Genomic DNA, 12982 nt, shown 5'->3' with positions numbered 1-12982 from the left:
TTGTTTTCTAGTTTTGTCCTTGGATGTTGATATGTTTTCAATGTTGTTGTTTTTTTTTTTAAAGTTTTTTCTTCTTTTATTGTTGCTTTTCTTTTCTTTTATATTTTCTCTTATAATATATTTTGTGCTATTTAATTACATCCCTTTGTGTAATGTTGGACTTTTACCTTATTTCATTATAATATTTATTTTTTCTTTAAAAAAATTATGCACATCGCTAAGTAAATAGATAATAAGTTGAAGGTAAATAAATTAAACAAATTCAAATTCGAGAAATACGAGCGTACATCAAACTAACATCACACTGGCTCCTTTTATATAACATTTTTCTTATTGATATAAAAATATTGATATTTATAAATGAAAATATTAAATAATGAGAAGAGAAAAAAATAACTAATAAATATTGTTTTTTCTACTTTGTTTGATATGTCAATGAACCGAATAAAAATAATGTAATTTTATCATAATATTTTTATTGATATATTTATGAATTAAAATATTAAATAATAAGAAAGAGAGTAAAAACATGATATTTTGATATTTTTTGATAATTTGTGTTTGTGATAAAAAGTTATTTTATGGTTTAGGAGAGGACAATAATTCATGGTTTTGTCCGGTCTTTCGCCATATTTTTTGTCCAGTACCATGATTAGTTTCTACATCAAATAGGGTATAAAAAAATGTCCTGTCCAGTACCTCGTTTTTTAGCAAATCAAATGCACGCTTAGAGTATGTTTGAGTTGATAGAATAGAATGGAGTGAGATGATATAAACTTAAATTATGTTGTTTGGATTAATTAAAAAGAGATGAAATGAAGCAAAACAAGATGAAATGCTTTATATTCCATTTCATCGCTTTTTGTACACTCGGATTAGGACGGGGTGATAAAATTGTTCGATTTTGTCATAAAATACTTAGACAATAAATTGATATTTTGATGACATTATATCTTACGTATTCCACTCTCGATTTCTCTATTTTGCTGGGTTGTATCCGAAATACCACTACAATAAGCGAGGAGAAAAAAAAAAATCATTTTTTTTTAAAATAAAAATAGGGAGGGAAAATAGCAAAGGGCGGCAAGAAGCAATAACGAAACACGTTTCGCTTCGTCCTCACTCTTTCAAACCCTAATTCTATCATTTCATCTTCCCCTTTCTCTCTACCAAATTCTCCCCAAATTTTCATTACCACCTTCTATGGAAGCTAATCTCTGGTAATTAGAAATCGAAGATCTCACACTCAACCTCCCGGTACAGTTAACGCATGTTATCTTTCTTTATTCTTCACATAGCTTCTTTTCACGCTTTGCTTGTGTTTACTTCTAATTACTTTTTACGACAACAAGAGTTATGGAATTTGGTTGATATGAAGGTGATTTAGTTATATTTCCTATCAACTTACTGTGTAATTTTTATCAAAATAATCAAACTACTTTAAATACATGAGTGATCACTCTGGTTGATTTTTTAATTTCTTCAATTTATGTAAATAATCAATGAACTATTCTATTGATAATAATGAAATAATTACAACCGCTTTGGTAAAATTTCAGCATGTTTTTGATGAATTGCTGTTTTATGCTTAAATATGAATGATATACAGGTAAATACCACTAGTTGCAGGATTTCGCATCCTAAACAGAACAGTGTTGTACTTTTTTTCATTCCTTGCGGTGTGCTTGTTTCACATTTGAGAAAGAATAGTTGATGATACAAAAGTAGGCTAGTTGTTGATCTCCTGTCACTCTGGCGGCAATCCCATCTGGTGTTGGGACAGTTTGATCTTCAATATTAGCTTTTGCTGGTAAGTTTCCTAGCAGCATGTCCCGTTATTCTTGTTTTCACTTTTTTGTCTTTGCAAATTTACTTTCTATAAAATGGAATCTGGCAAAAAGTGGGCGAGGTGCACGTTTTTGTTGATCGAATCCCCTAACGCAAACAAATCCTGAAATGAAGCATCAAAATGTTAATAGGCATGACAAGATTGAACATTGATATTTCTTAGATGCATATGGGAACTACACTTATTGTAACGAGGGATGGGACTCATGATGTTTTTAGGGAACTATTAGCCGACTAGTCTGATATTGAGTTATTCCAGAATGATGTGCGGACACACATTTGGATCAATCTTAAGGGTTAGTAGATCCACCGGGTTTCATGGGTACTGTTTCTCTCTTGTTAGGTTCTTGAAATCACGTTGAAAAATAAGAAAATGAAAGGATTTATAGTTGCCCAAATTACTAATATTACATAATAATACTGTTAAATATGCTTGGATCTGAACTCCAAAAGCTAGCTTAAAGGATGAGATTGCTCTCTCACACGCGCGCGCACACACACACACACACACACACACACACACACACACACACACACACACACACACACACACACATATATATATATATATATATATATATATATATATATATATATATATATATATATATATACACACACACACATTCAACAGTCTGGGAACCTAACCTCACGCCTAGGAGCGTTCTGATACCATCTTAGAATTGTGGTTGAATCTAACTTATCCCTACAAAACTGACTTGTAAGGTGATGATTGCCCACACTTATAAACATATGTTTAGGCCATATTGTCCGATGTGGGACTCTTCAACAAATACTAATATACAAGAAATAACAAGCTCATGATTTCTCTATCTATATCATTTCTAAAAGGCCTGATATCAAGTATCTTGTGTAAATTATACTGGCATTAGAAATATTCAACAATTGCTGTGAGCTGTGTTGGTTATTTGTCCTTTTTCTTAACTATAGGTATTTGACATGGTTATTATTTATGAAAATTTTGCTAAACCTGAAGTTACTTCAGGCCTTCTTTATTTTTTCTGCTGATGGATTGGCCACTGATGCAAATTTGGTGGATAATTGGAAGAAATAACCGGTGTATTAATTTAATTTTGCATACTTTTATCCCTCTTTTGAGTTGTGAGAAGGTATACTGACTGACCATATATGCATATTCTCAATTATCGGAGTTTAATTTGGTAATCAAATTTTGTAGATCCTATGTTTCCTTATAGGAAACCAATTAAAATGGTTTATTCTTTCATATGTTATTAAAATTTTGCAAAGTAATAAGAGAAGAAATAAAACAAATATTTTACGGCAGTCTGCATACCTCTCCAAAAGCAATGCTGAATTTCTTGGGTTGAGAGACCTAGTAGACATAAGATTTTTTGTGAGTGCTCTGAACTTCTCAGACAAAACGGTTTAGAATAGATATTAGTAGATGAGCATGTGGATTTTTTCCCCTACCTTTGAAAATTGACGATACAGAGGTTCCAAAGTATACCGTCCTCCTTGGCAAATTCCATATCCATGCCCTAGGGATATCTATGGGCTTAATGCTGGATGCGTGGTCCGCAAATAACTTCATGATAAAAAAAAGTTTTTATAGATCCTTGGGGGTGAATATTGAAATTTAAAACAAGGGTATATCTGTTAAGGTTACCAAACAGTAACAAAACATAATTTAAACTTACCTCGTTAACTTGAAAGTAAGTTCCGTTGAGTGGAAAGCTTCCCCTTGTTGCCGTTCTACACGGTATCTGTATATGGGATAACATTTGTTAAAGTTATTACAAAATTTTTAAGGCTAGAAAATAGTCTCTTTCATTGCCCTGTCCGAATCCAGAAATTATTAATCATTACCAGAATTGTTCCTCTCACAATTTGTGAATTAGCTTCTCTAATGCTATTGCATGAAAAGCATGTGTTGTCATTGCACAGGCTGGTTGAGTCTTGCGATCCACACTTACTTTGCGGCGGTTCAGTGGAATTTGCAGTCTCACCTAGTATTCAAATTTCATAAACATCAGAGTGAACATTTTATCTTTGACCTAACATATACGTAGTAATGATCTTGCTTATGCTTAAAATTTTTCTTTTCAATTTAGCTGTTTTATGTGTACTTGTGCTTGTGCATTGATTTTAGAATAGGAGTAGCTTTTGATGACGACTATTCTTTGCATATGGTAATTATTATTAATGATTAAGTATTACTTGAGTTTATTACAAGTATCATCTGCTAACCTGGTGACCATATTGCAAGAAGATACGGGCTTGGGTCATCAGGTTCCCGCTTATCCATCTGTAAATTTTTGTACACAAACATATATAAAAAAATATCCCAAGCTGATTACTGCATGTTTCAGTACTGAGAAAAGAATAACTAACCTTTTCCAACAGAGGATGTGAATCTGGAAGTTCATATCTGCATCAATCAGGGGATGTTAGATAGCGTCATTTAGATTTCCATTAAGAAAACAGATCAGTCATACAGTCTAGAGAGTCAAGGAATTTATAATGACTTTACGTATGACAATGACTATAGCTGTGTCATTTAAAATATAGATTTTCTAGGCCTAGAAACCAGAGAGGTTCGACAACACCATATCGTTTTGGACTTACATTTTGAGAATGAATATTCAAATGCTTTGCATCTCCAAATATACTTAATTTAAACAATTTAGAAAATCATATGTATGAAGGTAAGATATAATTATATTCAGGACCTGTAAGTCCGTGGGTGCTGATTTAGTTTCAGCATTTTGGTTGCTATACTTAAAATTAACTCATAGTCCAAACAAAAGTGCGACTGAGTTAAATTTTCTAGGACACTTATAGGTTGCTCAACTTGAAAAAAGAAAAGAAAACTATTTACACTTACACTTGGTGTTCTGTTCTTAGCCGGCTCACATTCTTCAGTTTTGGTGTTGGGATGGAAGCAGACTGTGGGTTCCAGGCAACAAGGGCCTTAGACTGGTCACCTTCATGTTCTTGCATGTGGTTCTGTAAACTCTTCGCAAACACTTCGAGATTGACATTGATAGTAGGAATTTCATCAGGATCCTCCCAAAAGAAGTCCTCAATGTCACTTTCTAATGCCTCCGTACTCTGTTCTGGTGTTGCTGGTTCTTCAATGATTGGCTCGCACGGCCTACTTTGAGGACACACTTCAATGCTCGTGTTGTTCCCAGGGAGAGGTAGGATCACTGGGTTTAAATTTGGAGGGCTTCTCTCATCTGCAATGGGAACAGGCATGCTCACAATTTGCTTCTCTTCTGGTCCTGGCAAGGCAAGCCGTGCACTGTACTGAAAGAGTTAGTCGTCTTATAAAAATATGACAAGTCTGTCATGCTCTTCATACTAGAATACTGTCGCTGAAAGTAACAACTCATTAAATTGACATGTCTATTTTTACGCGTTAGTCTTTGTCCTTTTAAACTGGCTATGACTTTAAAGTTTCAGATGCAATTTTAAAGACTTTTGTGACCTGATTGTTTTGTGTGAAGAAAATGAAATTGGTTGATATGTAGCTTCAAATGCATTTTGCATTAAGTTGATTACAATATGTAATGCAACTGACATACTGAGTAACTAACCTTGCAAAAGCACTGGCAAAATGTCTGCACTCTGCTCGCATTGGGCATGCATTGCAATTTGGTTTTTTCTTTGTGCAGAAAACCTACATATTTGGAACATGAATTACTTTTAACCTCTTCTCTCAAGGTTGTGGAGCAAAGCTAGTTCCAAAACTATGTTTTTTGTGAATACCATATTAAAATGTAGAAGGAAGTTACGCATACCTTCCCAAATGTAATCATCTGGTAGTGTAGCTCATACCTGCATTCCAGTTATATCTCTTAGTTATAAATTCAGCTAGCATAATAAATCAGTTATTCTTATTATTTTTTCCAGATTTTAGGGAAGTTATGATATTACAAGGTTCTTTGATCAAGTTTGCACAATCTTGGCCAAAGATACTTTTGAATAGACTCTAGCACTGGATACCTGCACGAAACGGTAGTTATCAGTTTCTATCAGTGATATGTTTATCTTCTTACCGGTTGGCAAAAAGATACTTACAATTCAAGGAGGTGTATTTGTAGTTTTTCAGGAAGTGGTTGGAGAGGAACCCATCCAAGTCTAACGGCTATCCTTCCAACATTGGTGTCAACCTTCGAGGCACGAGCATAGCAATGTTATTGCAAGGGTTTTTAATGATTTGCATACTAGTAAGCAGGAAATGGATTTCAAATTAGCCTTACTGGGAAAGCAAGATGATGAAGTGTCAGAAGCCGTACACATTCCACACTTTTTAACCCCAATCCTCTCATGCTTAGCAGATAGTCCCTGCATTTGAAATTGTATATGGAAGCCAGTAGAAAGGACATGGTTAATTTGCATTATATTCTGTTATTTGCTGGCAGTGTCTGCTAAATAGAAACTTTCTTAGAAGGACATTGGTTAATGGTGATAAAAGATTATGGCTTACTTTACTTTATCAGGGGGAGCATGTCTTAACCATTCAAGGTCAATGCTTCCATGTTCTCTAACCAGTCTATTCAGGAATTCCTGACATAACATAGAAGTTCTATAGCTCAGTATTATTTTATTTTAGTTAAAAATCAGTGTTATACAAACTTGAATGGTTGAATATACCTTGATTCGTTCAGCTAGCATGTTGTTCATCCCCCGCTCTTTGATAGCATCAGATATCTCTTTAACAGAGGCACATCTTATTGCTTCATAGTCCAGTGAATCCATAGCATCTGCGTTTCTTTCTATCTTTGTCCCATTTTCTTCTACCTCCTTCCTTAGTTTGTCCCAGTCATCTTCATGCTTTTTGTTGGCCTCAGGCTTCGTTTTTCTTTCTTTTCGAACCTTGAGTTTTCCCTCTTTGTCTTTTTGGCCTGGAGAAACTTGCTTCTTTGCCTTCTTTTCAGCCTGAGTATTATCATAGCATACCTGTCTGGTTTCCGTGGATATAATTTTTTCACTGTCAAAAACTTCTTCTGCACATGTTAATATATTGCTGTGATCGTTCCCTGCATGATCTTCGCCACATATGTGAGAATTATTTGATGATTCTGCATATGTCTTGCCCTCTGATTGGAAGGTTTTCTGACTCACAAGGTGATGGTTAGGTGAAGGTTGATTATAGTTTGTATGAGATCTAGATTGAGAAGTATCTCCTATAAAAGCTGAGTGCTTGCTTAATGGTCTGTAAGATTTCATAGTTGGTAACTCTGGAGACCCCAATGTTCCATTTCCATCCTGCATTTCAGTGGGTTTATCCACACTCTCTCCAGTTCCGTTGATGCCAAATCTCATATAACTGTTGTCTTGAAATTCATTGTGTATAGAAAGAGTGTCAGGCCAAGAAAACTCCTCACCATTAATTTGAAAAGTATCCAGACCTTGTATGTACGAGTAATATGACTCATAGTTTGTTGAAGGGGCTCCTGGCGGCTGTTGCTTTTTTGGATTTCCAAAGCTGCAGGGAGGGCCAGATGCTGAATGGAAACTGGGAATATCATTTCTGCCTACTCTTGAACTTTGTTTCACATCATGTTGCTGTAGCTTTCCATGGGTTCTCTCTTCAATTAGTGATACCCCGTTTACAATATGGTAAAATTCCTGAAAGATAGTGGTTATTCCTACCTCTTGAGAATTTGTTGAAGTTAAGAACTGAGCCTTGCTGTGTTCACACCCACTGTTACGTAATTCTGATTCTGAATTGGATCTAATTCTGGTATCTTGAGTAACTGAGGAATCAAGAGAATCTTGTGATGATAAGAATTCTTCCTCTGAGCTATGATTATTTGGCTTTATTAGGCTCTCATTTATCCTTGAAGTTTTACTGTCTTTCAAAAGATCTTCTGTATGACGCGGCATCTCAAAGTCAATATAGTAGGTTGGTGGATTTAATTTTCCTCTTTCATATGATCCTATTATGCCAGCTTGATTTTCTATGCAATGTTGTGGCTCTTCAACCAATGTGTGTGTGACAACATCACTACTTTTTGACTTGAGAGGAAACCTTGCTGCTAGAGACATAAAGGCAGAGCTGCAAAGAGAGGAATGAAACATAATGTTTTAGTGGGATTTGCACAACATCTTGTACTAGCATTGGCAGTTTTGGCAAAACAACCTGAGTGGTGAAAAGTAGAAAACACCTAATGCTAATATATGAGCTTACCTTGAAAGATGGTCTGAGACATTCTGAGTGAGAAAAACACCAATCACAGAATCAACAACAGATCCTTTCCACTTTGAAAAACGTCTATCTCCTGCATAGTAGAGGTATATTTAATTTACAAATATATCCCGACAAGTGAACAATTTAGCAATCAAGTGAATAATTTCAATAAATCTTAGGCTTCTTTTTTGTCAAGGGATGCTAATTAAATATAAAGGATTTTATTGTCAATTCTTAGTTGTGTGCCTTTGCCTATTTTCCCGCCTTTCTGTGGAAGTTAGGAAGGAAATAAATGGTAGGGTTTTAGGGAAGGGGAGAGAAAGGGAGGATAACCCCTTGCCTTGTTTGAGAATGTTTTTGGAGGGGAGAAGAGATAATAGCTTATCACTATTTTTGTTTTGTTTTGACAGTATTATATAAAGTAGAAAAGGATTTGGGAAATTTTTCAAAGCTTTCCAAAAGCTTCCAAATTCCTACCTCCATTCATATTTCGAGTTTCCTAATTTTAGTCATATAGGTAAAAGTAAACCCCCATGAATGGCGAGAGACTATCCCCCCTTTTCTATCCCCTCCTAATTCTGAAACAAACAGTTAGAATTTGCGTTGTTATAATATTAGGGTTATTACTTATTAGTCTTATTGTATTTAGTTGGCTTGTGCTTCTGCTAGTAGTTCCTAATACTTGACTTATTAGTTGAAAAATTTAGGTATTGTATCACATTTATTCTATTATATATTCAGTATACTATCCTACAAAAGTCTATAATTCCAACTCATTGAAGTATATATATGAATGATGTCGTAATGACAAGTTCAGCGTCAAACATCATAAATTGAAGAGAACCAGAGGCATATTATCATCAAGTTTTGGGCCTTTAATTTGATGTTTTGTACCTTGAACAAGATGCATCCGTGCAATGAAGGAATCAGCTCGTCCACGAAATACATTTCTTTCCTCTTCCCACCACTTCTCCTTTTTCTTGTCAGCTCCTTCAAGGTCTTCACTTCCTTCGATACCCATCAACAGTTTCCAGGTTCTCTCTGTTTCTGGATCAAGGTCCACTTTAGGCCTTGGTTTACGTTTCTTTTCAAATTCAAATTCCTGGTAGGGTACAATAGAACCATCTCCCTTATATGGGACAAGTGCCTTTTGTTCTCCCATCTCTGACGTGTTGCTCCCATTGACGTGGAGACTATTCAGTTGGCAAATTATGCTGTCCATCAGGGTGGGATATATCTGGTGTCGCTCTCCTGAAAATGAAGAAACAGATAATTATCATTATTTTGTTTACTGAAAAGTCCTTTCCTTTATCAAACATACCTTACCTGAGATAGCAAAGGAATCACCAGTGCGAATTCCCCTGGTTTGCTTCTCTACAAATCTACTGCTTTCAATACAGCAGTTTGTCGTTTCCTCGTTATGTGATTGAAACCCATTTTTTTCTGCTTTTCTTACTTTCCGTGAATCATCTTTAGGCTTTATTTGGCTGGAAGATCCTCCGCGGACTTTTGAGTGGAGTTTATTTTGAGTTCTTTTCCTTTTATTTTTCTTTAAGAAACCTTTGGCAAGAGTTGTACTTGTGAAGTTTCCATCCACTTGTAAAATCTCTTGGCACAAGGAAGCACCAGGTGGATTTCTGGATGAGTGAAGTTGGTTCTTAGTGCTGTTAGAATATTTTCTCTTGGAACCCTTTGCTTCAATGGGGTTGGAATGATTGTTAAGCAACTGAAACATATTTTCAAAAATCAGTTCCCCTGTCTCCTGAGTGTTTTCAAAACATGTTTCTGATTGAAAGAGAGTGTTGCCAATTTCATTTGCACTAATGTATTGTTGCATGCATCCGCTATTTCTTTCCTGCCATAGACTAGATTTTCCTTGTGTTGGACCTTTCTCAATGACCGAAAATTTTGCTATCTGCTTTTCTGTAGTTTCTGACAAAGTTATGGTTGATTCCCTCTCCGAGAGGAAAGGATTTGATTCCTTTCCTTTCAATAGAAGTGGAATATCATCTGTGTTACTGGGTTGTCGGTGTCCTACGGCAAGGTCATCCTGCTGACTGATCATCAAAGGTGAGTTTGGATCATACTTTATACTTGCTCCACTATGCATCTCTTTGACCTTGTAGTCAGAAGTGGTATTAAAAGCTTTCTCATTTATATGGTAGATCTCTTGCTGAAAAACCATGCTGCTCTGGCTTTCATGTGTACTATTTTCTAAGTCAAAATTTAGAGCTCTCCTGCTGGATTTTGTAGTTGCTGCCGTTGAATCACACGTGTCTTTTATAACACCTGCCTCCGGTGTTGCTGCAGTTTTTGCAACAACCTTCCTTTTTCTGCGTGGTTTATCCTTAGTCTCTATCTTTTGACTTGCTGGGTTTGTATTTCTTTTGGGCTTGGCCTCTCTAATTACCTTTGGCCTATGCTTTCTGCGCCTAGGTACTTTCTGCTCAGGTGTCTTGTTCAGGTCAAAAATCTCGGTACTTACCTTGTCACAGATGTTGCTGACCGAACTCTTTTGATCCCCATGCGATGTTGAGATTACTGCTGATGAAGAATCTACAATTTGCTGTAGAAGCCCATCACAATATTCTTGGATTTCATTCTCTGTGCATGGAACAAAATCTTTCCCATGACTTGTGCTTTCAGCTATTGCATTGTTGTCAAGATCGCACGACAACTCGTGTAAGCGCACAAACTGGTTTTCAACAAACTCGAGCTGATCCATTGTTTTTGGTGTTGATTGGAGGGAGTTGGTGAAACTAGTGGTAGCATCAACTTCTGCATTTTGCACATAGTTGAAATAATGCTCAGGGTAAGTATCACCTGTAAAACAGTTTTTGTCATTCACCAATTTGTTGCTGAAAGCTTTTAAGGGATGCAGGAAGGTATTGTTTAAACAACAAAAAAATGGGATCATTAATAGGAGAAAAGAAGTTACCATAGGATGCATCAGAGAAGATGCCCTTCATTTGGTTTGAGACTGAGCAGTGAATATCATTGTTGAGCAAATTGTCTGTATTACTGCCTCTAAATTCAGAATTCCTATTTGGAATGAGAAATCTATTTGCTTCTCTGTACACATTGTCTGAAGCTGCACAGGAATAACTCACATCACTACTAGACTTAGGATAAAATTTTGGTAGCAATGGATTGCTCGCTGCCATGTTGATGCTTGTATCCAAATTCCTGTTAGCAGTAGCTATATCAGTTGCGTTCTTCTTGAGCAGTAGTTCCAACCTATGATTGTTCAATCCTTTGTTCTCGTAATGCTGTGCCCGAGTGTAAGATTCTGCAATGTGATTGACAACACTGTTTCTATTGACTGAATTGCCACTAAAGTTATTGTACTCTCCAATTTGGCCTGTTTGCCCTATCAGACGGGGATTCTGATATGGTTCATGGTAATGCAGCAGCATCTTATTCATGTAGTCATTTCCATTTAGAGGATATTCTTGATAATTTGTTCTCATTTGGTTCGCTGGCCAGTCTGATATTGTATTAGTTCTTATTTGAATGGGTTTCTCAGGGGTGATGGGTACCCATGTATTGTTTATTTGAAATTGTTTCCCATCTTGATCCCAAAGCTGTTCGCCGAAGTTCATTATTGAAGTCCTGTTAGTTAAACACAACATTACAATTCTGCTCTCATTTGTATCCTTGTAAATTATAGGGAAAACTATTAATATATGATTGATGTCTTACAAATTGTTAGCCTAATACCTATATGCTAACATTGTAGCTCAAGTATTGGTGTAAAACTACAATCCCAATTTTATATGATAGAATATTGAGACTGCAGACAAACACATTCAAATTTAAAGTTCATGGATGTTGAATAGTCATTTCAAACTTAAAGTTCTTTAATCTGTATGTGATCAACAAGTGATGCCACCAACAATAAACCAATTTCCTACCTAAACAAACTATATACATTTCATGCCTAAGCAAATATTAATCAGCTATTAGTTTACCATTTTACCAGTTCATATACAACATCCAACTCTAAACAATTTAATTCGTTATTTCAAATTTTACAGACACAAAACATGTTAATATACAAAAGAGAATACAAATATTCAGCTTTTGGAAATAAATAAAACCAATAGAGGATCTTACCTGTTGTTTTGTTGTTGTTCATTCATCTGAAAAAATTTCTTCAAACTACCAAAGCAATCACAGACCCTTCTGTTTTACTCCAATGTTGCCAATCCAATAACACATTCTTCACCTTAGCATTACACAAAGGTGTCAACTTAACAATAAAAATAGTAACACACTTGAAGCATGAAAGATTGGATGAACCTGTTTTAAATGCTGAAATGAATGACTTGTACATGGAAACTGTTAAAGTGAAAACACCATAAGAAGATTTTTATGGGTGGTTATGAATCTTACTATATTTACAAAATTAATTTTTCATTTAAATATATCAGATTTTCTCACAATGGAGTATTATACACAGAATCTTCAGAATCTTTGAAATGAAGAATACACGTAAAAACTTATATGACTTTTCATACATTCATTAATATCAAACTAAGCTCACCGATCTGTTTCAATGGTAAACGCCTCACAAGACACAAACTATACTCATTAGTCAATGCAGGAATCAAAACATAGTTAGTTAGAGAGAGAAAAAAGAGGAGAGAGAAACTTTTAAAAAATAAAAATGTTACTACATATTAATTAATAATAGAACACCCCTTTGTATATAAAAGAATTTAATTTAATTGAGCACTCTATTACCTTTTGCTTCTGTTTTTATTCTATTAATAATTAATCAATAACTTTACGAAACAGAGAATCAAATTGTCTATACCCTTTCAGGCTTTATTTGTTAACATTTACTGTACAAATTTCATCTTCTATGAATTATAGTTATTGCTGTATTAATTTTTTGGTCACAGTAAGAAAAATCTAAGCTATGCGTGAATGTTACACATTGATATATTA

General features: G+C 35.1%; 1 protein-coding gene and 1 long non-coding RNA gene across 5 annotated transcripts; one reads left to right on the top strand and one right to left on the bottom strand.

Moving 5' to 3' along the window:
• Positions 1-974: 974 nt before the first annotated feature.
• LOC131624843 (uncharacterized) lies at positions 975-10324 on the top strand. Of its 2 annotated transcripts, none has more exons than XR_009290672.1 (5): positions 975-1257; positions 1610-5654; positions 5746-5850; positions 5937-10099; positions 10195-10324. It is a non-coding gene; the product is annotated as an uncharacterized LOC131624843 (long non-coding RNA). The 2 variants fall into 2 exon arrangements; XR_009290671.1 differs by lacking the exon at positions 10195-10324 and having other exon boundaries at positions 977-1257; positions 1610-1810; positions 4735-5654; positions 5937-6495.
• On the bottom strand, positions 1815-12695 carry LOC131624842 (transcriptional activator DEMETER-like). 3 transcript variants are annotated; one of them, XM_058895760.1, is made up of 22 exons: positions 12576-12693; positions 12332-12370; positions 12146-12257; positions 10968-11641; positions 9356-10852; positions 8924-9280; positions 8030-8120; positions 6490-7897; positions 6323-6402; positions 6096-6180; positions 5914-6005; positions 5770-5838; positions 5634-5670; positions 5430-5512; positions 4715-5134; positions 4222-4258; positions 4078-4135; positions 3697-3836; positions 3528-3593; positions 3301-3415; positions 3164-3202; positions 1815-1951 (listed from the first exon to the last, which is right to left on the bottom strand). In XM_058895760.1, the coding sequence occupies exons 3-22, from the start codon at positions 12169-12171 to the stop codon at positions 1848-1850; spliced, it is 5478 nt and encodes a 1825-aa protein (XP_058751743.1). In that variant the 5' UTR covers positions 12172-12257; positions 12332-12370; positions 12576-12693; the 3' UTR covers positions 1815-1847. The 3 variants fall into 3 exon arrangements, with proteins under 3 accessions (XP_058751743.1, XP_058751744.1, XP_058751745.1); XM_058895761.1 differs by lacking the exon at positions 12332-12370 and having other exon boundaries at positions 12576-12695; XM_058895762.1 differs by lacking the exon at positions 12576-12693 and having other exon boundaries at positions 12146-12251; positions 12332-12566.
• Positions 12696-12982: the final 287 nt, after the last annotated feature.

The sequence above is a fragment of the Vicia villosa genome, unplaced genomic scaffold (assembly GCF_029867415.1).
Source record: "Vicia villosa cultivar HV-30 ecotype Madison, WI unplaced genomic scaffold, Vvil1.0 ctg.000163F_1_1, whole genome shotgun sequence".
In the NCBI taxonomy this organism is placed as follows: Eukaryota; Viridiplantae; Streptophyta; class Magnoliopsida; order Fabales; family Fabaceae; genus Vicia; species Vicia villosa.
Note: the sequence above shows the minus strand (reverse complement) of the source record. Positions and strands in the feature narration are given on the sequence as shown.

Bases quoted from the DNA above. Each gene is read 5' to 3' on its own strand.
- LOC131624842 (XM_058895761.1), bottom strand. From the start codon at position 12,171: ATGAATGAACAACAACAAAACAACAG. The intron at 10,853-10,967 runs GTAACTTCTTTT...ACTGTTTTACAG, and splicing joins CTTCTCTGATGCATCCTATG to GTGATACTTACCCTGAGCAT. The intron at 5,839-5,913 runs GTAAGTATCTTT...CGTTTCGTGCAG, and splicing joins CAAATACACCTCCTTGAATT to GTATCCAGTGCTAGAGTCTA.